Source organism: Mesoplodon densirostris, chromosome 2 (assembly GCF_025265405.1).
Source record: "Mesoplodon densirostris isolate mMesDen1 chromosome 2, mMesDen1 primary haplotype, whole genome shotgun sequence".
Taxonomy (NCBI): Eukaryota; Metazoa; Chordata; class Mammalia; order Artiodactyla; family Ziphiidae; genus Mesoplodon; species Mesoplodon densirostris.
Genome location: NC_082662.1, coordinates 35,731,010 through 35,757,137, shown reverse-complemented (window position 1 = coordinate 35,757,137; position 26,128 = coordinate 35,731,010). Strand labels below are relative to the sequence as shown.

The window sequence follows — 26,128 nt, the reverse complement described above, 5'->3', positions numbered from 1 at the left end:
AGGCACAATGTTCTAAGCTATTTACATGTATTTAACTCATAAAGTCTTCATAATAAGGTCTTATTATTCCTATGAAGAAACCGAGTTACAGAAAGGTTAAGTAACTTGCCCTAAATCCTATAGAGAGTAAGCAACAGAGCCAGGATTTGAACCCAGGCAGTCTTGCCTTTGAGCTTATGCATTTAATCTTTATATTGTCCTATGAAAGAGTGTATAGAATATATAAGAGAATGTATGTTTGAGTAAAAATTAATTTGAACTTAGTGATGATTGAATGTGTGCCAAGGGAAGAGAGCAAATTAAACATTAAAAGATTAAAGCCTAGAATCCTGGGAGAATGGCTGATAATGATGAGGAAATTAGGAAAGTGTCACTGTGAAGATAAATGAGCTAAGGTGGGCTGTGGTCAGCACTTCGATTGTATACAGTCAAGTTTTCAATAGAAGGCTAGTCTTTTGCAACTCCCGATAGCCTTTTCTCCTTGCTGGTTTTGCTCTGGAAATGCAGGCTAGTTTAATATTAATCTAAGCAAAACAATTAGAAAAACAGATCTATTCAAAAGAAAAAATATTTAGGAATTATTTTGGTTGAGTCATACCACTGCTTCCCAACCTTAGTGAAGATAATCAAGATTTGAATAGAGGAATCCTGTAGTATATCACTATAAGATGAACAGAGATGCAATGTAGATTGTGCACTTACCAGGGCTGTATTTGGTAGTAAAAAAAAATATGTGAGTAGATGAGTGTTGGGAGATCAGTAGCATGATGGCGAAAGAACTTTGACGTTTGGAACTGTGGGTGACCTTATAGGCTAATAGGTAAAGCATTCTGAGAAGAACCAGGAAGTACATCAGTGCCACAGAAGCCAAGGATAGTGTGGTAGACAGTATCAGATGTAGTCTCAAAGTTCAGAAACAATGATCATGATGAAAAGACTATTGAACTAGGACCAGGAGGTGATTTGTAACCTTAGAATTTTGAAAGGAAGGATAAGAAGAGATGCCCAGATTTGCTTTCCACAGAAGGCTTTGTAGAGATGTTGTGGTCTGGTGTGGTAATTCTTAGTATTTTCTCCTATTGCTTCCTCCATTCCCATTCTTGTCCACATGTCCAAGCTACTCAAATATCAGAAAACTCACTTTTTTTCTTTAAAAAAAAAAAAAGAAACGTGTTCTAAAGCCAGTGATTTTATACTTTCTCTCACACTTTTTATTCTTTTTTTAAACAGTTCTACTGAGATAATTCACATACTATACAATTCACCCATTTAAAGTGTACAGTTCATTGATTTTTTAGTATATTCACCAAATTGTGCAGCCATCACCACAATCATCATCCCAAAAGAGCAAGTCTGTAACCATTAACAGTCACTCTCCATTTCCCCCTCATTCCCCAGTCCTAGGCAACCACTAATGTACTTAACATCTCTGTAGATTTGCCTATTCTGAACATTTTGTATAAATGGAATCATACAGCATGTGGTCTTTTGTGTCTGGCTTTTTTTCACTTAGCATAGTGTTTCAAGGGTTATCCATTCCTTTTTACTGTTGAATATTCCATTGTATGGCTCTACTACCTTTTATGTATCCACTTATCAGTTGATGGACATTGGAGTTTCTTACTCTTAAAAATCTTATCTTCATTTTAATCTTCACCCTGCCAACTCCATCCCTCTCATGGCTTGTCTTTTAGATTATAACCTCTACTATGCATTCTGCTAGGCACTGGGGATATAAAGATGAGTACGACATGGCTTTTGAACATTCATATGGTGTGTTTATGGTTTACATATGTTTTCTCATGTGTTATCTATTTTATCATGCAACAACCCTGTGATGTAGGCAAAGCGTTTTTTAAGATGAATAATTTTGAAGTTTAGATTAGGTGGCTTGCCCAAGATTGCCCAGTTAAGTCAGTGTTGGAGCAATTAGATCATCTAAGTGCATGTCCATTGCTATTTCCACTTCTCTACGCTGCTATTCTAACTTAAAGGAGCCTCTTGTGAATTCCTGGAGAATTAGAGAGGTTGGAAAATCCCCTTGCTTAGGGAATCAGTAACTTGTAATGTTTGATCTTCAGGACAGAAAATGGGATTTTTTCTTACTGCATTCTGTCACTTGTTTGTGATTTAGATAAGTCATTTCATATTTCTGCCTTTCAGAGCTTTACTGGGGATTAATGAGATGGTGGTGATAGTGGTAGTAATAATAATAATAGCTACTATTTTCTGAGGCCTTAGGATGGGCTCAAAAGTGTTCTAACTATTTTTCATTTATTATTCATGTAATCCTCACAACAACTCTAAAAGGTAGGTTTTTTTGGTTATCAAAAATTTACAGATGAGGATACAGGCATAGAGAGGTTAAGTAACTTGCCTAAGGGTATGTAGCTAGGGATGGAAAGAACCAGGATTTGAACCCCTGCAGTCTATTTTCAGAACTCAGAGACTCTTAATCACTGTACTGTTAACTGTGTTATGAATTAATAGAGGGGATTATTTCAAGTAAGGGTATGACCAGAACATGAAGATTGGATTTTGAATGTAGTTGGGGAAACAAACAGCAAAATTAAGTTGACATTGCATCCACATTTCTTTTAAATATCAATCTAACACTTCAGTGTACAGAGATAACGTGTTGTGTAGGCATCCAGGTACATTTTTTTCTGTTTATCCCTGCTAATAGCCTCTCAACTCAGAAATTGCATTATTTTCAGTGCTCTTCACTGTCAGCTTTGTTAGTCATTAGCTTTCCACATTGCCGCTATTCAGAAACCTTGGCTTAGGACAGCTGAAGCTTACTTTAACTTCTCCTGAGCCTCCCTTTAACTGTGAATCTTTGTTTTCCATTTTGAACAGTTAGCCTTTCAGTCCTAGATGGAGGTACTCTTTACCTCCTCCACCCCAAAACTCAGAAAACACCACAGACGCATTTTATAACAACTGTCAAAAAATTTGACCATCTTATTTGGCACAACTGGATTTTAGTGCACAAATAACAAGAACCAAAGCACAGTGTTTTGGTTAAAGAGATTGACTTGTACTGAAATTGGAAAAGGCATCTGCTATACAGGATTTTGGATTTAATAGAATTTGTTATAACCAGATCAACAAAGCATTATTACTGTGAGCCATCTGCTGGGACATGGAAATAGCTTTGTTATATGGAACCAGATGTATTTATATTTATAACAATGGCATTCTACTTATTTTAAGTAATCTTTTGTAGTTACGTACCTTGGCTGCTATTTTACTTGGCATATCAGCTGATAACCTGAGAATGCAATGTCTTTCAAAGTGGTTATTACTTTTCTGTAGAATTGAGACAAAACAACTGAAATGGAGAGTAAATGAGACTCATATATGGTGTCAAACTTTAATGCGGTAACAGGAGAAAATACTGGGTAAGTATGAATATGATATAAACTAATTAGGACCATTTTCAATAAGAACTCTTTAGCACCATTAAGTTTAGTTTCTAGTAATTACTAAACTACTCTGGTTGCTCTAAGAATTTTACTGTAAATCTAAAGTGATTTCATTTTGGTATAATCAGACCTATATTAACACTGCCCTGTCTGACTTATTTCCCATCAACAGGTAAAGTAGTCTCTTATGGGATGCAATAAGAGAAACTTGTTAGAACATAGTCCTAGAAAACTCTTCTGAGTTGAATGCTAACAATTTGGAGATGGGCAAAGTCCTTGGGTGGAAGTTTTTAGAGAGAGTCTAGAAACCTGGCATGTTGACCGTCTTTGTTTGGGCTGCTGTAACAAAATGCCACAGATTGGGTAACTTATAAACAACAGAAATTTATTGCTCATAGTTTTGGAGGCTGGAAAGTCTTAAGATCAAGTCCCACCATCGTCACCTTCTGTTGAGGGTCCCCTTCTTGGGTCATAACTGGCACTTTCTTGCTGTGTCCTCACATAGTGGAAAGGGCAAGGGATCCCTCCTGGATCTTTTTTTTTTTTTTTTCTTTTTGCGGTATGCGGGCCTCTCACTGTTGTGGCCTCTCCCGCTGCGGAGCACAGGCTCCGGATGCGCAGGCCCAGCGGCCATGGCTCACGGGCCCAGCCGCTCCGCGGCATATGGGATCCTCCCAGACCGGGGCACGAACCCGTATCCCCTGCATCGGCAGGCGGACTCTCAACCACTGCGCCACCAGGGAGGCCCATCTCCTGGATCTTTTATAAGAGGCTAGTCCTATTCATGAAGGCTCTGCCCTCATGATCTAACTACCTCCCAAAGACCCCACGTCCTAATATCATCATCTTTGGGGGTTAGGATTTCAACATAACAAATTTTGGGGGGACACAAACATTTAAACTGTAGCATTGGCTATTTTTTCATTATTTTCAAATAATATATGTCATGGATTCCATTGAAGACTTGACTGATTATCCTAGGATGACCCTGTATGTGAAGGAGACTTTATCTAGTAACTTAGTTTTAGCTAAAATTTTTACCTGGAGTACAAAGCTAAAACCTGTAAATGAATTCTATCTAGATGGAGTCCTGCCCAGTGGTATAGTGGTGTCAAGGATATAAGACTCACCTTCTGATTGATTGGTAAAGTGTGGTGCCAGTGTCACCTTATTAAACATTTCAGAAGTTGGAATTGACTTTTTGTACGGCTGAGACCTGGCCTTACTGTGAAACAGATTTGTGAGAGAATGGATGAAAGGAGGAAGACTGCTAGAACTCATTAATAACAATTTCAAATTCTGTTTGCTTGCAGAGAGATGGGATTGGGAGGGGGTGCAGTATGGTAGAAAGAAATTATTAATATCCTAGATTTTGGCTGGTGTGTATATGGGTGCTTATTAAATTATTAAAAAGAACTAAAAAGTTTCTGTGACTTGTCTGTAGAACTTTGGGAAATTAATTACAGACACAGCAGTCAAATATGTTGCAGTCAGGAGCAGGTTGACTCTTTTGAATGAAGATGGAGCAGACTGTCATGGCAGGAGATAAACAATATATGGCATCAGTTTTTGCTAGTGTGGTTGGGTCTGTGAATCTGTGACATGCTTTACCTGTCTACCCTGTGTAAGGACCTTTTGATGGTATTGTCTGACATGTGTATACATAGATAGTAGTCACCATCAGAAATGGCATCTTTGTGTATCGGGGAAGTCATGTTTTATGTCTATTATAGGGCATGTATGCGTTGGAAAGATTTCCACCTTAATTTGAATAATACTTTATGAAAAGCTTTTTCTCTGATCTGTTAGAAAAACAGTCCTGTGATATAGGTAAGGCAAATAATATTCGTATTCCTGTTGACAAATGGAGAAAATGAGATATAAGCTAAGACTGACTTAGTGTCACTCAGTTATTTAATAGAGCAGAGACAGGAGCTTAGATCCTGCATTCTGTCTCTAGTCTTGTACTCTTTAGTAGAAAGCTGACAAGGTTTTTTTTTTTTTTAAACTTACATTGCGTTCTTATTTATTGATTGATTGATTGCTGCGTTGGGTCTCCTTTGCTGCACGTGGGCTTTCTCTAGTTGTGGTGAGCGGGGGCTGCTCTTCCTTGTGGTGTGCGGGCTTCTCACTGCGGTGACTTCTCTTGTTGTGGAGCACAGGCTCTAGGTACGTGGGCTTCAGTAGTTGTGGCACGCGGGCTCAGTAGTTGTGGCTCATAGGCTCTAGAGCGCAGGCTCCATAGTTGTGGCACACAGTCTTAGTTGCTCTGTGGCATGTGGGATCTTCCCGGACCAGGGCTCAAACCCATGTCTCCTGCATTGGCAGGCGGATTCTTAACCACTGCGCCCCCAGGGAAGCCCAGCTGACAAGGTTTTTATGCAGCACACACTTGGATTTCTGAGGTAGAAATTAAAGTTTAAGAACCCCAAAGGACCTGGGCTCTTTGGAGCAGAACTTGTCTTGTGATAATATCAGACTAGGGTACATAAAACTGTTGAGAGCAACTTCTTCCTTTGTTAAATTTGGGTCCATTTCCAGTAGTTGGATGCATTTTTACTTGAACTTGCATTCTTTGTGAATTCTGGAAGTAAGGAGGAGATGGAATCAGAAGGGAAACTTTTAAGGATTACTAAATAGCAGATTTGGTCTTATTATTATGAAGGTATGCATCTATAAAAATTTAGAGAATGAGGAATTGTACCTGGAACATTTAGAGATTGAGGGTGCTTGGGTTACTGCCATAGTGTGAACATACTGTTTTTTACCGGTGGGCAGGAAGAGTGACAGTATGTAAAGAACTTATAACTCCACAGAAAAAAAGACTGGGAAAGAAAGCATCACGTTGGATAGTCTTTATTTTCTCCTTTGAACCTGTTTATATTTTCTGTAAGTTCTCTACAGTGAGCATATATCATTTTTATAGTCTTCTGTTTTCTAGTCTTTAACTAAAAAATAAACATGTATGATTTTTATGGTTCAAATAGAATTTGGAAAAATGTGAATCGTAGCACTTTTGAAGAGTAGTTTAAACACTGGTGCTATCAAAGTATTTTGCTTTTTAGGCAGTTATGTTTATAAATCAGTTTGATAAATTATTTGATTATAATCTTATAGGTCAAGTTGTGGGTGTATTAAGTGTTTTGGGTTTTTCTTTGTAGAAATTGGTCATTTAGCTCTGCTGGTCAATAAATTAATTTTAGTCCCCCAGAAGCAACCAAACTTAGGTTTACATAGAGTAATTACTTATCAATAAATGACCTAAAAATAGCACTTTGACTTCTAGTGAAAACTGGATTTAAGAACCTACTCATCTGCTTTCATTTCCTTGGCAGATTTCTAATAAGAAAAACCAAATTGTCATTGATTCTTTAAGGTACTTGTTTTCATCCAGGGACATTGGCCTCAGTTTCTCTCATTTACTCATTTATTCACCATGTGTTATGTCCTGGGAACTGTACTGAATGCTGGGGACACAAGTAACTGATAGGGTCCCTGCCATCAAAGACTACAGCTTTTGGTTTGAGAGAGACATCAGAAGAGAGATCCTAGGCATGTGGAGATACCCATTTTTTCTGTTTTTCTAGTTGTTAACTAAAAAGCAGCATGACTAGCTTGTTTGAAGAATTTAATGCTTTTGGTGGTGTGGTTAGATGTCTTTAAGAGGAGCTGATGGTTTCATAATTATTTTTCTGACTCCAAAATATTGACACTCCTTGATCTAGAGAATTGCCTTATTTAAGGAGTGTTGCTTACTGAGGTAGATGACGCAGGCGTTTATATTTATATCCAATTTGCTTTGGGAGCATAATTAAGAAACCTGTGTTGATTCTTCTAGGATGGAGACAGTGTCTTTTTTTTTGTCTTTTATTCTCTCTACTGTTGATCCTTGAACAACAAGGGTTTGAACTGCACAGGACCACTTGTAGGAGGATACTTTTCTATTGTGACTATGACAGTACTACACGGTCCATGGTTTGAATCTGCTGATGCGGAGGAACTGCAGATATGGAGGGGCTACTGTAAGTTATACTCGGGTTAACCCCCATGTTGTTCCAGGATCAACTGTACTAGTAAATGGAAGGATATTTCATATTTGAGCTTAACTTTAAGAATATTAACATCGATACATCGTATCAAAAGTTACCTTTTGTCTAATATATGTAGGTATGTATGTCTATATATGTAATATATAGATATATAGTAGTTCCTAACATCTTAAGAGTTAAACTTTTATTCAGGCCAGCGAGATATCCCACTAAAACACTTGATAAAGTCATTCAGCTACTCTTAGAACACCTGTAGTCACTGATAGCTGTAAGGTAGCCTGTTTGTTGTTAGCTCTAATTGGGGCAAAATTTGCTTGTAACTTCATCTCTTTTTCCTAGTTCTTCTCTTCAGAACATTAGAGACCTAGTTTGCCTTCTTTGACAAGATAACTCTCTAAATATATGAATGCGATTGTTCATTGAGCAAATATTTTGTCAGCACCTACATATGCAAGACATGGTCCTGGGCATTGTGAGAGATCCAAAGGTAATTAAGAGGCATAGTCTCTTCTCAGAGAACTGATACAGAGAAAGTCATGGGTTTGTTGAAAAGAGTGGTTTTGCTTATGATGATCAGGAAACTTCTTGGAAACAATAATGTTTGAATTAAGATTAGTGATGGGGGGGCTTCCCTGTTGGCGCAGTGGTTGGGAGTCCGCCTGCCAATGCAGGGGACACGAGTTCGTGCCCCGGTCCGGGAAGATCCCACATGCCGCGGAGCGGCTGGGCCCATGAGCCATGGCCGCTGAGCCTCTGCATCCGGAGCCTGTGCTCCGCAACGGGAGAGGCCACAACAGTGAGAGGCCCGCGTACCGCAAAAAAAAAAAAAAAAAAAAAAAGATTAGTGATGGGGTAGACTAGGCTGACTGCATAATCAAAAACCTAGAGATGAGGAAGAATAATGCAAGTTAGAGGAGTAGCAAGAGGCCCAGCCTGGCTGTTTGACAAACTATCCTCAAGGATATTGAAAATGTTCATTGTTTATTCTCAGCTTCTGGAGGAGTGTTCGCAAATAATAGGTGCTCAGTAAATATTTGTTGAATGAATGAATGGTTACATTTGGGAAATACTGAACAACTTCTTGAAGAGTCATAAAGTGCTTTAGGATATTGAACACTTTGATAAGTCCCTTAGGAAAAAAAAATACTTGACTCAAACTTACTTGATTATGGAATGCCTGTTAACAGCTCTGGAAAATATTACACTGGGTATCTATGGTAGAGGTGACAGGGAATGCTGGAAGGTGTTTTCTTCAAGCTAAACACACCCATTTTCTTCATTATACACTTGACATTTGGCTTCTAAACTTTTCACTAGGCTGATTTCCCTCCCTGTAAGCATTCTAGCTCATAAGTGTTCTTAAAACGTGGTACTCAAAACCGAACACAATACTCCAGTTGTGAGCTAACCAGTGAAGAGTGAATGGGACTGCTACCCTTGTTGATCTGGATACTATTCTTCTAATGAACCCTAAGACTGTATTTTCTTTTTAGCAGCTGAGTCACTGTCTTGGCTCATATTCAATTCTCATATTAATTTACAAGAAGTTCTTTGAGTAGATTCTCTGATTTCCTATTAGTAGAGCTAACACATGAATGCCCAATTTTTTTTTGATTGAGTCTAAGTTGTTTTCTCAGAGGTACTAGTGATTCTTAAGTTTCCTGAAATCTGAGAAAGAAAAGAAAAAGAATTTATTGTACAATGCTGGAGTAACATAAAAGTCCACCACTGCTGAATACACTCAAAACTAGATAAAATAAAATGAATCCCTCTATACCCATTACAGATTTAATAATTATTAAGCTGTTTGCTTTATATGCCTCAACTATTTTTTGCTTAAGTATTTTAAAGAAAATCATAGGCATTGTGTTTTCACCCCTACAAACATCAGTATGCATCTCTAAAAAATACAGGCATTTCTTACATAATCATATGCCATTATTGTAGCTAACGAAATTAACAATATTTCCTACTAGTTATCACAATATCCAGTTCATAATAAACATGTCCTTGACTGTGTCTTTTTACAGTCGGTTTTTAATTGAATCAGGATTCAGACAAGGTCTACACATTACATCTAGTTGTTATGTTTGTTGTCTCTTTTAGCCTAACACAGTTCCCCCCTTACTTTTTGGCACAATTTCATTGTGTCCACTTCTTTGACCTTTTGTGTCTCTATACCAAGTTCTGTTACTGTTTCTTTTGAAATAGCTCTAAGAGTTTTCCTTCATTTACAGAAATTCAGCAAACATTTTGGACTGTTACGTACAAAACATGTGCTAGGCATTATGGGAGGTAGAAAGGTTAATTTGACATGTGCCTGGCGTACTAGGAGGCCTGCAATCCAGTTGCAGAGACAGGTACATACAGAAACAATACAAAAGAGATTATTTGCCTTCGGATGGGTCATGCCTTGATTATATATCCTCCCATATATTTTCCTGGAAAATGCTGCTAGTGGTATCTTCTTAGTACATTACTTCAGGCATGTCCTGATCAGGAACCCACAGTTGATTGCCTTTTTTTTTTTTTTTTTTTGCGGTATGCGGGCCTCTCACTGTTGTGGCCTCCCCCGTTGCGGAGCACAGGCTCCGGACGCGCAGGCTCAGCGGCCATGGCTCACGGGCCCAGCCGCTCCGCGGCATATGGGATCCTCCCAGACCGGGGCACGAACCCGTATCCCCTGCATCGGCAGGCGGACTCTCAACCACTTGCGCCACCAGGGAGGCCCTGATTGCCTTTTGAATCAATCCAAACTATACTGTTTTGGGCCTGGCACTCAATGCTCCACTAATTCCCACCTTTACCTAACGTGGAACTTCTCAAGGCACAAATATCCTTTTTTTTTCTTTTTTTAGACGAAATTTATATTGTCATGTAGAATTTTCATTTCTCAAACAAGATTATAGACATTTTGAGAGCAAAAATCTTGTCTTCTTTTTCTGTATAATATTGGAAAGCTTAATAATTAACTTTTGGAGAGTCCTGGCACATATGCCAGTAGGGCTGTTCTTCCTGCCTACTACCTTTCCAGAGACAGAGCTTCTGCCAGTTAGAAGTAAATAATCCAGGGGCTTCCCTGGTGATGCAGTGGTTAAGAATCTGCCTGCCAACGCAGGGGACACAGGTTCAAGTCCTGGTCCGGGAAGATCCCACATGCCGCGGAGCAACTAAGCCCGTGCGCCACAACTACTGAAGCCCGCGTGCCTAGAGCCTATGCTCCACAACAGTAGAAGCCACTGCAATAAGAAGCCTGCGCACCACAAGGAAGAGTAGCCCCTGCTCGCCGCAACCAGAGAAAGCCCACACGCAGCAATGAAGGCCCAACGCAGCCAAAAATTAAAAATAAATAAAATAAAAGTAAATAATCCAGTTCTGGGTCTCTTCTTTTACCCCAAAGGCCTCCTTAAAAATAGAAAAAAGCCCATTCAGTGGTCTGAATCACATAACGGCAGATACATGGTTTGGATGTTGCCACTTCCCCTTCACCATGTCCATGGCAAACTACTAATTTCTTGTTTTTAGACATGACCTTCACAGTGTAGCACTTCAGGCAGCTACTACCTATCGAGTATAATTGGCAAATGATATGAAACCTTTCTGCTATCCTTGTCCTAAACCAATAGTTCCTGAATTAAGCTGTGTATCAGAATCACCTGATACTTGTAATTAACAGATTTCCTAAGTTTCGCTCTAGACTGTTGAATCAGGATTTCCAGGAATTGGATAGAAATGCTTCTTATAAACTTGGCCATGGTTTGTAGACTTGCTTTGAGGACCAGGCAGGTAATTCTTATTTTATTAAACAGCTCTAGCAGTGGAGACTAGCTGCCCATCTTTTCAGGTGTATAGCATCTCATTCCTCTGACAACCAATATGTTCTGACATGTTCAATTTATTTTATTATTTTTTAAATTAATTTATTTTTGGCTGCGTTAGTTCTGTTCTGCTGTGTGCGGGCTTTCTCTAGCTGAGGTGAGCAGGGGCTCCTCTTCATTGTGGTGCACAGGCTTCTCCTCTTGGTGGCTTCTTTTGTTGTGGAGCACAGCTCTAGGCACGCAGCCTTCAGTAGTTGTGGCTCGCGGGCTCTAGAGCGCAGACTCAGTAGCTGTGGTGCATGGGCTTAGTTGCTCCGCGGCATGTGGGATCTTCCCGGACCAGGGATCGAACCCATGTTGCCTGCATCGGTAGGTGGATTCTTAACCACTGTGCTACCAGGGAAATCTCTGATATGTTCAATTTACATTTGAGAGATATGGTAAGATTTCTTGCTTTGAATTATACCAGGCAAAGCACATGAACCAAATGCCCAAGATAAAGATATGGGATCCAGAGAGGTGGCATCTTGGTTTTCTAAATATAACTGAGCTTAAATTTAAAGCCTCAAAACCCTTCAGCCCTCTGGAAACTTATTCTTTCTCTGTTTAGTGAATACCTTTAAAAGTTTAAAATGGAAGAGTTCAACATTTTTGGAGTAAGCAGTCTTCTGAATTTTTCATACTTCATGTATATTCATTAAAGATGATTTAAACATATAATGTGATTTAACTTCATACACCTTTGTTAGATTTTCCATAAAAGTACATCTGCAAGTTGGGGAAATGTTCTTTATTAGACCACATGATTTGATTTTGAGACTGGAAATTGTGTTTAAGTTATTGAGCAAAGTAGAGAGACTGAAGTTTCAGGATTATCCAGTGAGTTAATGACAGACCCAGAAATAGAATCCTGTGTTATTTGCTTGGGTTGTGATTTGGTTTGAAGAGGGTGGCCTGTGATCTGCTTACATAAATTTCAGGAAGTAAGGTTTGGGGTTTGGAAGAAGTTACAGCTCTGTGATGTTTGGCCAAGAAGCTCCCCTCACCCACATTTACCACCTGTTTTATTGACAGCAATTCTAAACTATGGAGGGTAAAGAGACAGTTCAGCCTTACACTTCCTACTCCTACAGGAACAGTCTTATAAAGCTGAAGCTGATTGTTGGTTGGCATGCTTTTTTTCATCTTCTGTTATAGGAGAATAACAACACCTGGCCCTAGTGTTGTTTTTAAGAGGAGAGGGGTATAACCTAAGTAGTTGATTTATAGATAGTGTTAGAGTGGTTTCCTATAGAATTTTTTCAGGGTATATAGAGGTGTATACATAAGTGTATCTTCATTAAACATGTTTAATTAATAAATAGTATGGTTTGGAAATGGTGGAGCCCACCAGAAAACAAACTTTCTTGAACCACTAATGGTTCAAGGGGTTATAGATTTCAAAATAATTGCTATAGTAGAGTTGCTTTCTGGTGAAGTCATTACTTTTACTCTCCCCTTTTCCATTTTGTGGGGTGGGGGGGGCTCATATGGCACTAGTGAAGCAGCAGCTTACAGAACAAGGAAACATTTTGTGTGGGATGGTTCTTAAACTTGCTCTTTTAAGAAAAACCAAAGGAACCTCCCCAGCTTTATTGAGATAAAATTCACATACCATATAATTCACCTGGTTAAAGTGTAAAATTCAGTGTCTTTTTAAATAAATTTATTTTATTTTTATTTAGTTTTGGCTGCGTTGGGTCTTTGTTGCTGAGCATGGGGGCTACTCTTCGTTGCGGTGCACAGGCTTCTCATTGTGGTGGCATCTCGTTGCAGAGCACAGGCTCTAGAGCACAGGCTCAATAGTTGTGGTGCACGGGCCCAGCTGCTCCGCAGCATGTGGAATCTTCCTGGATCAGGGCTCAAACCCTTGTCCCCTGCATTGGCAGGCGGATTCTTAACCACTGTGCCAGCAGGGAAGCCCCAATGTTTTTTTTTTTTTTTTTAACATATTCATAGGGTTGTGTAATCATTGCCGCAGTCTAATTATAGAATGTTTTCCTCTCCCTCTAAAAGAAACCCCACACTCATTAGCAGTCAGTCCACTTTACCTGCCTCCCCAGCCCTATGAAACTACTAATCTAACTACTAATCCATAATCTAACTATTAATATAAATTTGTTTTGGACATTTGATATAAATTTGTTTTGGACATTTGATACAAATGGAATCATGTAATGTGTAGTTTTGTTACTGGCTTCTTTCACTTAGCATGTTTTCAAGGGTCATATATGTTGTAGCATGTACCATTCCTTTTTATTGCCAAATAATATTCTGCTGTATGGTTATACCATCTTATTTATCCATTCATCAGTTACTGGGCATTTGGATTGTTTCCACTATTTTGCTATTATGATTTACTGCTGCTGTGAACATTCGTGTACAGATTTTTCTGTGGAGGTATGTTTTCGTTTCTTGGGTATATTCCCTGGGAGTGGAATGGCTGTGTCATATGATTACTCTATGTTTAACTTTTTGACGAACTGCCAAACTATTTCCAAAGTGGCTGCACTGTTTTATATTTTTCACTATCAATGTATGAGAGCTTCAATATCTTCACATCTTTGCAACCTTTGTTATTATCTGTCTTGTTGATTATAGCCATCCTAGCTGGTGTGAAGTGCTATCTCATAATTTCAATTTGCATTTCCCTAATAACTAATGATGTTGAACATCTTTTCATATCTTATTGGACATTTTAATATCTTCTTTGTAGAAATGTGTATTCAAATCTCTGCCCTTTTTTTTTTTTTGCAGTCAAATGCTCTTCCTCTGTGCTGTATCTCCAAATCTATGCCCATTTTTAAGTTGGGTTGTCTTTCTATTATTGAGTTGTAAGGGTCCTTTATATATTCTGGATACCTAATTTGCTTTTCTAACTGTGAATTTGTCCGAAATTACTTGCTTGGAGGCAGAGAGAAGTAATGGATACAATGACTACATTAAAAAAAATCTGGTGAGTTTTCAGTTAGATCTTAGTTGTTCTTATTTTACGTTTATTCTCTTTTTCCAACTCTTGAGGAACCTGGTTTATTCATTCATTGAACAAATATGACTGCAGACTGCATACAAGGATTTGGGGATATAACAGAGAATGAAACAAACTTTTATCTGCATTCTAGTGGGAGAGAAACAGATAGTGAAACAAAAGTCATATCAAATCATATCAGATGATGACGAGCTATGAAGAGTAAAACAGGATAATGGGGATATACTGTGATGAGCTTTCTAACATATTCTTCACCTTTCCTGATTTCTTAATCTATTTCTCTCTGCTCTGTTTAACCTTTTTGTGCTTTCTGTTTATTTTCATTTTATGTAGTTTGTAGCTAAACTTTTACTTCACTTTCCTTATTCTTAACACCCTTGCGGTCTAATTTTGCTTTCACTAGTCCACAAGATCCACCCTCTGTAGTAATAATGATCTTCTATAAAGCCAGTATTGTCTTTTCAGTTTATGTCCATCTTAATCTGTGTGTAGCACTATTGCCTTTCTAACCATTAAATCACTTGCTGCAACCTCCAGTACAGTTTTCTCAATTTTTTTTTTTTTTTGAACTGGTTCGTCTTCTCTAAATCTGTTAGAGTTCTCCAAATTTAAGTTAAGTCTCTTCCCCCTCTAACATTACCATGGTGAATTGACCATTCTCACATGATTTTTTGCTTTCTGAGAGCATGTGACTCTGAGTTCTTACTTTCTAGCTATAGCTGCATCACTGCCTTCAGGTTTAACTAGTGAAGCTGCAGTGGACAGCTTGATTGCTACTCACTCAGCAGGATTCTTTTCCCTTTACGCCTTCCTCTGACAGATTTTTCCTGTTTAGGCTGATTAAGACACAGGTTATTTCCATGACTGCTTTAATGATTACCTGTGATTAATAGTATAACAATTCACAGTGTTCAGTCAAGGAATCTGATTCAGAGGAGTTGTTCCTTCATGGATGCTAGTGAATATTTTACTTTCAAGTCTTTTGAAAGAGCTGAATTCCGAAGTTAGAAAAAGAAGGAATAATCTCTTGACCTCTAGTGCTTATAGTATTCATTTTCAACAAACTTCTGATTCTTTTTTTTTTTTTTTTTTTTTTTGTGGTACGCGGGCCTCTCACTGTTGTGGCCTCTCCCGTTGCGGAGCACAGGCTCAGCGACCATGGCTCACGGGCCCAGCCGCTCCGCGGCATGTGGGATCTTCCTGGACCGGGGCACAAACCCGTGTCCCCTGCATCGGCAGGCAGACTCTCAACCACTGCGCCACCAGGGAAGCCCTAATTCTTACTTTTATCAGATATGGTGTTGCTTTCATTCAAGCTACTGTCACAGTAACTGAGGCATTAATTTTTCCTTTTAACAATATTCCCAAGGTCACAATTGGGATTCTCAATTGGATTCTTGATGCAAGGTCATGAATGTTGCAAGTTCTTTGTAAACTATAAAGCATTATATCTCTATGTGGTGGGAGAGAGGAGAAAAGGGCTCATAAGAATTACTTGGGAGCTTTTTCAAAATACTTAGTCCCATTTCACCTCCTGCTCCCAGATAATGTATTGTTATATACCTGTTAGTTAAACTTATGCTTCCTAAAGGTGAATAGTTTGTAACTCATTTTAATGTACACTTGAAGACTGCTTATATTAAAAGGAATTCCATATTCTTTCTGTTGGTGGTGGGATGTACTGCAGTAGTTTCTCTGGGAGCATACCCATCAGTGAATGACTGGTTTTTACTCCCTGTCCTCTGGTGGTGTCATGCTACGCAAAGTTTCTTGTATGTTGATTTTCAAAGGATTTGCAGAAAATGCTACTATGTGCTGTTGGCACCAACTTAAACTGTATAAATTTTGGATGTAATTGAACAAATTAATATAATTGTTCAACATAGTTGGCTTCAGAAATGTGAGTTTGTGATTTGGAGGACACTGAGATTTTTCTGATTTCACTGTGAATCGTAGCCTTCTTTTGTGAGAGTTCCATGTTGCTGGGCATCTGCCTGGGTAGGGAGAAGATGATTGGTATATTTGTTCTTCCAGTTAACCAGACTGGTGTTCAAGATACCATTTAGGCGCAGTAATTTAAAAGTGGAGAAAACTGAAACTGAGGCATTGAGGCCACAGTAGGCTAGAAAGACATCTAGGAGCTGGAGTTGGTAGTAAAACTTCTCCATTTTAAAGTGTAAAATTTGGTGGTTTTATACAAAAGGTTTTTATTCACAGGGTCGTGCAACTATCACCACTATCTAATTCCAGAACATTTTCATCAATCCCAAAAGAAACCTGTTAGCAGTCATTCCCTACCCCCATTCCTCCTCCCATCCCCCTGTCTCCTGGCAACTACTATCTACCTTCCATCTCTAGAATTTGCCCCATTCTGAACATTTTGTATAAATGGAGTCATACAATATGTGGTCTTTTGTGTCTGACTTCTTTCACTAAGCATAAGGCTCTCAAGGTTCATTCATGTTGTGGTACGTCTTTCCTTTTTTATGGCCGAATAATATTCCACTGTATATTCTATGGATATTGTACAGATATGTCATATTTTGTTTATCTGTTCATCAGTTGATGGACATTTGGTTTGTATCCACTTTTAGCTTTATAAATAATGCTGCTATGAACATTAGTATGCAAGTTTTTTGCTTGTGTTTTTCTTTTTCTTTTCTTTTTTTTTTACTTTTATTTGAATTTATTTTTTGTGGCATTTATTCCCGGGCCATAAGTTTTTCTTTCTTCAGTTTCTTCTGGGATATCTTTTTCTTCGGGGCAACCTCCTCTTCTGGTTTAGGAACAATCTGTTCTTATTCACTAAGGACCATCTCAATGTGGCAGGGAGAGCTCATGTATGGGTTGATCCGACCATGAGCTCTGTAAGTTCTGGGCCGCATCTTGGGGGCTTTGTTCACCTGGATGTGCTCACTGACTAGAGAATCTACATCTAAGCCCTTAAGTTCAGCATTACTCTCTGCATTTTTGAGCATGTGCAGTAAAAATTCAGCACTCTTTCTGGGCCACCAACCCTGCATCCAGCCCCACTGTTTGGCCTGGGCACACCTACCAACTCCACCATTGTAATGATGGAATGCCACACATTGCTTCTTTAAAGTGACATCTTTCAGATACTTGGTGGCTTTTCGGATATGCATACCCTTAATGGCCTGGGCAGTTTCACGAGCATTCTTAAAGTGAACACGAAGATTTGAACCTCTTGACTTGCAAGATTTTGTGGGGTTTTCTGGGTCAAGTGAATAGCGAACCATTTTTAGAGGTCACCTCAGGCTGCTTACCGGAAAAGGAAGCTGTATGCAAGTTTTTGTGTGAACATATGTTTTAAGTTCTCCGGGGGATACATATATGTGTGTATATATGTATTCCCAAGAGGATTTATATATATGTGTATATATATATATATATATATATATATATATATATATATATGTATGTATGTATATATACATATATATAAATTTTTTATACATAAAAATACACACACACACGTACCCCTAAGAGTAGAATTGCTGGGTCCTATGGTATGTTTTGTAAGAATTTACCTTTGTTTTTGATAAAGCTGATCTTGTAGAATGTTGTAGAATGTGATTTAGGTTTAAGAGACAAATGGGCTGGCTGACTCTCCACATTCTCTTGTCCCTGCCCACCCAATTTGGACAGCTTACCTGATATCTAGGTTGTTAGAGTCAACAGAGCAGTCATACCTAGGTAACTACCTTGTGGAATACTGGATGTAGAGTCCTGGAGTTAGCTCTCTGCACTTGGTGAGGAGTGGGCTGGGAGCCCAGGGGTGTTTAGAGAAGTCATTCCTCATAGAAATCAAGAATTGAAAAGAAGTGTTCTGCTCTAACAAAGGAAAAGAAAGCCATTCTTAGATAAAGGACTGTGCCATTTTATCAAGATAGGAAATACATTAAAGAAAGATAATGAATTCAGTTTTAGACATAGTAAGTTCAGGATTTCAGGGAGGGAATGTTAGATATTTATGTTCGGAGATCAGGAGGTTGATCCCTGATAGAGATGTAGATTTGAGATTCATCTGCATTATAGGCGTTTGAAATACAAGAGTAGGTAAGTCACCCATAAAGTAAAAAACAGTAGAGAAAAGTGTCTAGTAATTCCCTTATCTGAGGTCTTTGAGGTTTTGAGTCTGCCAGCTGATGTTTCAGTTGTATCTTACTCTTGAGTGGCTTGTTTCCTTCTGGTTTTGTGATTTTTGATTGTGAATTTATTTATTTTGGGACCTTATCCTTGAGAATTCTCCCAGGCCTAGATCAAAGGCAGATTCCCCAGAGAAGATTTTCATTTCCTTCTGTCAAGGTTGGGTGGGAGACATTACCATTCTAGGACTACCCTAAACAAAATTCTAAGTATGAAGCTTTTTAAACCAGAATCTAGGTGAGGGTTAGCTTCTGGTTGTGAGTGTCTGAGGAGATGCTGTGGAATTGCTCTCATAGCCATCCAATCCCTTACCAGCACTCAGCGCCAAGGTTAAGTTTTCCTTGCAGTTCTCTTGGGTAACACCTGGACTTTGCCTCTTGTACCTTGAGCCCTAATAGGCCTTGGAATTGCAAGCTGAAATTCATAGGGTTTGGCAAAATGCCCTGAAGATGAATGAAAGCTGGTTTCAGTACTCTGCATACGTCTCTAGTTTCCCTCTTTTACTTAGTTTTTAGCCTTGATCATACTTTATTTTCTTTCAGGTTATCGATTAATATGTAAAGATTAAAAAAATTATCCAGTGTTTGTTATTTCCAGTGGCCATGTTGATCAAGCTATCTATTCTCTTGTTCTAGCAGAAGTAGAAGTGTCCATCTCTCTTTAGTGCATGCACGGGACAGTAAGATGCAGGGAATTCAGTTAGCCGCTAAGTTAAAAGTTATAAACTTGGGACAACATCCAGTGGTTTGTTTGGCCCACATAGTATTTAGAAAATAAAAATCAGGAGATTTCAGATAAAATTTTGGGTATCTTGCTTCTCTTGAAAAATAAGAAGTTCTCAACAGTACTGGGCTTTCAGTCTTGCTTAGCAACAATTGGCTAGAACTGGGAATAGCAGCTGATCCTTTCAGAGTGAACCTGTTTTCTTTAGTTGCAGGCACACAATCTCCATTTGTGCTGTGTATGCTTATTTATACCCATTCCAGCTTCTCTCATTCATGTTACCCGTAGACACTTGTGGATCATCCTTGTGCCAGGTAGTAGTGCTAATAGACAGTTTCACATTTGTTTAGTGATTTGTTTAATTCTAATAACAAACCTGCAGTTTATCCCTGATGAATAAATAAAGTTACAGGTGGTATTATCCCCAAGTTACAGATGAAGAAATGGAGGTTCACTGAGGTTATATAAATTCTTCAAGGTCTCTTAGTGTCACAGCTAAAATTTGAACAAAGCTCCTTCTGTTCAATGCTATTCTTAACTTTTTTTTTTTTTTTTAAGCAGTGGAACTGTTCTTCAAATGAAGTTTTAGTGAAGTCCATTATGCAAAACCAACAAAGATAGCACTGCTTTGATTGAAGGGTAGATGGGGTGGGAGACAATTATGTGGGGATGGGAACCTGCATGCTCAGCTCTTTGGTAGCCTTTAGGCGCCTCTCTGGAATCCATAGGATTCTGCTAAACAGTTTGGACACTGTCTGTAACTAAGCATAACAATTTGTTAAATTTTATGAGTTCTTAGCTTTTTTGGATGTTACAGTTATAGTGTGCCTGTTTTTCTTGTGCTTCCTCCTATGTCAGTCTTCCTCAGTGTAATCTGTCTTATTGCTTAACAACATTTTTAAATTTTGTGGGTATGTGTTCAAATAATGGTGAATCTTTTAGCGTTCTATTTCTGTTTTAGAATGGTAGTGTGATTTATAGTTTAATTTACTTTGGAGCATCTGATAACTAACTCTCCTTTACTTTTCAGATTCTCTTTGTGGCCAGATGGGTTTGTATGGACAGGCTTGTCCATCTGTAACTTCATTAAGGTTAGTGCTCTTCTTTTTATTAGAACATGTAACATTTTAAAAGTTATGCTGGTCAAGTCATATTAGAATCAGTTTTACTGTAAGGTTCAGAATAAAATATTGTAGTTTGTTTTGGTAAATAGTGCTATTTTGTGAGATTGGGACATATTTTTGCTTACAGAGATATTTGTCGTAGTGGGGTTTGGGTCTTAATCTCCACTTAGTGAATTTACATATGTTCTTGTACATGAAATAACAAATTTACTCTTCTTTGTTATTCCTTTTTTAAAAAAATACTAATCTTGTTTCTACTTGTTTTAATTAGAAAATACATAGTAAATTTTTATTGCCTTTGTAGCAGATTATTAAATAAGATTAGATGGTAATTTAAATCTCTTTTTAAAGGATGATATAAATATGATACCTAGATTCTCCTCATTTACAATAAATAAGTAAAATGTAAAAAAGTAGGAACTAAGTTGTGTTCAACCCAGTGGTTTTAGATTTTTTCTAAGTTGCTAAATCCTTTCTATAAATTAAATCTTAAGTGAAAACCTGTGAATAAAGCAGATAAATGCCGGGCTTTTCTGCTTGCTTGGGCTTCCATGTTCTACCCCCGCAGTTGCCCCTGAGGGATTACTCTGGTTCCCAGCGCACAGTTTGAAAAAATAACCTAAGTCTAATCTGTTAATTGGGATCTTTCAGACTAGAATATGAATTGTTGATGGCAGCACCTACCAGTTACATGTGGTGTTGTAGCTAGCTGTATCATTTATTTATTCAGCATATTGAGCACCTAATATGTTGTCAGGATCTGTTCTAAATGCTGGGGCTACAGTAGTGAACATAACAGATAAAAATCCTGTAATTATTGGGCTTACAGTTTGGTGACGGGGTAATTAATAAAAAAGTAGGAAGTATATGTTAGATAGTGACAGTGATAAGAGCTAAGATGAAGAATAAAATAGAGAATGGGAATAGGAAATATAGATAGGGTTATTTTAGATAGGGTAGCCAGGGAAAGCTTTACTGAAAAGGTGACATTTGAATGAAGACCTGAAAGAGTGATGGAATGAACCATATGTTGGGTAGGTAGAAGATGAGCGTTCTGGGTAGAGGGAATTCAGGAGCTGCTGGGACAGGAGACTTGCCTTGTTAGGTTGGAGGAGCAATGACGGAGGTCAGTGTGGCTGGAACAGCGTAAGTGATGAAGAGAGGTGGAATTGACCAGCTTTGGAGGGCAGGAAAGAGAGAGAGGAGGGATACAAAATTATTAGAGCCATGAATGTGAAGTCAAGGAATCCTTAGGCATGAAAGAAATTCTGGTGGTTCAGAATGCCACCAAAGAAAAATGAAGTTGCCTTTTTAGTTTTTATATACTTGAATTTTTATGAGACTAAGGCTGGCTCTCCTTTTCCTCAGTAGGAGAGCTTTACTCCATGCCCTTATGGCATTTCTTTCCCTGAGAATGCATCTTCCAGCTTATAATGGAAGTAGGTGGAGTGATTACTTTTCTACCTTGTTGGAGTCCATGTGCCCCCACCCCCACCTCCCAACAAGGGACACCTGTATAGTTTTGAAAAGAACTAAAAAAAAAAAGACTTCTTTAATCCCCAAAGCTGTTGTAGAACTAATTTCACTTAAGAGTCCTTTTGTTTAATATGGTTGGAGGAATCATTTTACCCTTTTTTTGAATATTTAAAACTTTAGATATGACCATATCAGGGTATTTTTGCAGACTTTGATCTTCCACTGATCATAGAGTTCCTTAAAGATATTTTAGTTGTGGATTATGCCAAAACAGTCATATATTAAAGTCATTTACTGGGATTTTAAATCCCTTTATTTGAAGAGTTATGTTTAGGTGAAGATTGTATATGACATTGTGTTAGGAATGATACATGCCTAACTTTTTTTGCTTGATAGAATTATATAATTGGAAGAGATGATGAAAGAGATACCATGAATTATTTTATAACCTGCTCACTGTTACAATTCTAGTGTATAATATCCTAGAATCAAATTTTTGTGGATATATCTATAAATTTAGCATTTAGTTAATAAACTGAGAAACTATGGTATTTGAGTTGAGATATTTAGTATCCTTATATCCTAATCTTTCATTTTTTGTAATATTCTATATGGTCCCTCTGTGAAGCAGAGAATTCGCATTCTCAGATGTATGGGTAGAAGACCATTGTTTGTCATTGATTTTTCTAACTGAAAGCTTGCTTTGGTTTGATATAAGGAAAAGAAAAGAATAACTATTTTTTGGTAAAGGGAAGAGAAACTGGATTACTTAAAACCACAATAAATTTTAGTCTGCTTTCCCATAGAGTCTTCCCCAAGCCAGAAACGACCTCCCAACTACATTATCCAAATAGAAGTAGAGCAGGAAATCTTTTTTTTTTAATTTTTAAATTAATTAATTAATTCATTCATTTCTGGCTGCATTGGGTCTTCTTTGCTGCGTGCAGGCTTTCTCTGGTTGCTGCGAGCGGGGCCTGCTCTTTTTTGTGGTGTGCGGGCTTCTCATTGTGGTGGCTTCTCGTTGCAGAGCATGGGCTCTAGGCGCGTGGGCTTCAGTAGTTGTGGCACGTGGGCTCAGTAGTTGTGGCTCACAGGCTCTAGAACGCAGGCTCAGTAGTTGTGGCACACAGGCTTAGTTGCTCCGCGGCATGTGGGATCTTCCCGGACGAGGGCTCAAACCCGTGTCTCATGCATTGGCAGGCGGTTTCTTAACCACTGCGCCACCAGGGAAGCCCAGGAAATCTCAAATCCACTGACAAACATTGCTTGTTTGCCATAACTGTCTTTGTATATACTACCTTTATATCTTGTATATGCCTGCATATACTGCCTATATATCTAGAAATTGGCTAGCCTCAAGACAGGAAAGCATTTGAGTTGGTGGAGAAGAACTGGACCGTGTGACTAGGAATGAGAAAATGGGTAGGCAGGTGGGGGGTTGTAAACATAGGTGGGAGTGGGAGTAGATGACTTAAGTGAAGATGGGGGGTGGAATGAAAGTATGTGACATTCAAAAAATTTGTTGGGTAGGAGAGGGTACTTAGTAAATGAATTAAATCTCTTCCTCTGCCCTTTAAATATTTAGGGTAAACAAGTCAAATATTGTTTTCTATAGATGATATTGGATCCTTGTTTAATCTGAACATGTTAAAATTATTTTTAAAAATTTACTTACTGTATTTTTATGATTAAAAAGTAATCTTAGGGCTTCCCTGGTGGCACAGTGGTTGAGAGTCCTCCTGCCAATGCAGGGGACACGGGTTCGTGCCCCGGTTGGGGAAGATCCCACATGCCGCGGAGCAGCTAGGCCTGTGAGCCATGGCCACTGAGCCTGCATGTCCGGAGCCTGTGCTCCACAACGGGAGAGGCCACAACAGTGAGAGGCCTGTGTACCGCCAAAAAAAAAAAAAAAAAAAAAAGTAATCTTAAACCAATTATTGTAGAAAATTTGGGAAGACAGAGATAGCCCTTGTTAATGTTGTCTTATCATGTAATTTTATTCCAGTAGATGCTATGTGTGTTAGAAAAAGGCACCCCCCAAAATTTTCTTTAAAAGAATGGTTGCAAAAGATTTTGTAGTGATAGCTAAGTATACTCTTAATTTTAATCAAATTGCTCTTTTTTTAAAAATTTTTTTTCTTTATTTATTTATGGCTGTGTTGGCTCTTTGTTTCTGTGCGAGGGCTTTCTCTAGTTGCGTCAAGTGGGGGCCACTCCTCATCGCGGTGCGCGGGCCTCTCAGTATCGTGGCCTCTCTTGTTGTGGAGCACAGCTTCCAGACACGCAGGCTCAGTAATTGTGGCTCACGGGACTAGTTGCTCCGCAGCATGTGGGATCTTCCCAGACCAGGGCTCGAACCCGTGTCCCCTGCATTGGCAGGCAGATTCTCAATCACTGCGCCACCAGGGAAGCCCTCAAATTGCTCTTAATTAACATTTTGTTCTTCTTTAATTGCTAGTATGGGTAGAATTGCATTTTAACAAAAGTTATTGTAATAACATCATATACTGTTACAGTATAATGAGACTGTTTTCTTTTATCAGTCAGGGTTCTATCAGGAGGCAGAAACCACACCAGTTGTTTGAACAGAGACTTTCATAGAATCATTAACTAGATTTAAAGTTGTTAACTAGGTACAGAAAGGATAAAAATAAAACTTGAAGTTATCATGGAGATAGATACTTCTAGAAGCAGCTGTGAGCCCTAAGGGCTTGGGGACCAGAGGGAAAACCTAGAGACTTAGAGGAAGGGTCCTGTGGAAACAAAATTCAGACCTCCGAGGAGAAGGTACTACATGCTAGTGCTTGTGTCGAGCTCAGAATAGAAATCCCATAGGTTTGAAACTCAAAACTCTGGGGAAGGGTGCTGGCTGTTGCTGGGGTCTTTGAGTAGGGTATGATTAAGCTAGTTCCATAAGTGTTAGAAAAACTGTGAACTTTATTCACTTACTACTGTGAGGGGGACCTTCTGCTGCAGGGGTGAGGAAACCTTTGCTGGGGTAATGCTCTTATGAAGCCCAAAGAATAGACAGGAAGGCCCAAGTATCTTTTTTCTTCTCCAGGCTTGCAGTCCATCTTTAGTGCTCCCTCTTGGCAGAGCCTTATAGAAAATCAGCTGGCAAAGCAGAAATGTGGTTTGCAGAGTCCCAGTTCCAGTGTCATTAAGGCAGATTGGGAAGAAGGGATGTGGGTTTGGAACTGAGGGGCAATAACTTAATAACTTGTTCCAGCTAACTACCAAGAAATATGGTATTAAAAAGTGTTTTGTTGGGACTTCCCTGGTGGTCCAGTGGTTAAGACTCTGCGCTCCCAATGCAGGGGGCCTGGGTTCAATCCCTGGTCAGGGAACTAGATCCCACATGCATGCCACAACAAAGATCCTGCGTGCTGCAACTAAGACCCAGTGCAGCCAAATAAAAATATTTAAAAAAATGTTTTCTCAGATCTGTTTTGCAGCCAGTGTTTATGTGATTTTAGTAGGATACTTGCATGTTGCTAAAAATGCTAATTTTGTAAATCATGTGAAATTATATTAAAAATTTATATAAGATTTGCAAGTATTCCTTGCAATCCGAATCTACTGCATTCATATCCTGAGTTTGGATAGTACGTCTGGATAGTGAATACTGGGTCATCTACATGTATGTAATTCCTGAGTTTTGGAAGGCAAGAGTGAGAGTTCAGATAATGATGGATACAGTTTCTGTCAGACAGTAGAATCTTAAAAATTTAGCAGAATCTGGTTACTGGGTTTATATAAGATGGATCTGAATCCTGAGGTTACCTGCATTTTATTTCCAGGTATAGACTCAGTAATAGCAAAAGCTTACCAAAAAAGCAAAAGCTTTCCTTGAGCATTTGCTTTATGTAGACAGGTAAACACATATATGTATATAACATATTTCTTTCACGTATTATAGCATTAGACTTATAATTCAGTTTGATTAAAGCAAAATAAAATTTGATATTTCTTTGGACTTGTTAAAATGGGGCCCTTTCTGCATTTCTGAATTGCCTAACATTTATGAGGATTGATTTTATGGTTCACATGTGTATTCAGCCTAGGACGCTGAAGTAGTAAGTAGTTTTAAGTAGTTTCTGATCTTCTACCTGAGACCTCTTCCTTTTGTTATCTTTTTCTTTCTTTCTTGTTCACACTTACCTTTTCCTTTTTGTTGCGCTTCTCCCTTAAAATGCCTTTTATTATTGATCCAGTCTGTTTGTTTAGGATATATTGGGGAACACATAGGGATTTTTAGCACCAGAGAAGCTTGGGTGTTAAGTGTCCCAAGTGAATTTCCTGTCCATCTGTTTCC

The 26,128-nt window shown here is 38.6% G+C and overlaps 2 protein-coding genes across 3 annotated transcripts in view; one reads left to right on the top strand and one right to left on the bottom strand.

The window, feature by feature from the left end:
• FOXJ3 (forkhead box J3) overlaps positions 1-26,128 on the top strand; it is a 134,843-nt gene that overhangs the window by 2,744 nt on the left and 105,971 nt on the right. For both annotated transcript variants that reach the window (XM_060089632.1, XM_060089631.1), the window contains exon 2: positions 20,244-20,304. In XM_060089632.1, coding sequence (XP_059945615.1) covers positions 20,261-20,304 — 44 coding nt within the window. In that variant the 5' untranslated portion in view covers positions 20,244-20,260. The remainder of the gene's footprint in view (positions 1-20,243; positions 20,305-26,128) is intronic.
• Positions 17,028-17,580, bottom strand: LOC132479187 (large ribosomal subunit protein uL22-like). Its single transcript, XM_060082761.1, has one exon. The coding sequence runs from the start codon at positions 17,578-17,580 to the stop codon at positions 17,122-17,124; it is 459 nt and encodes a 152-aa protein (XP_059938744.1). The 3' UTR covers positions 17,028-17,121.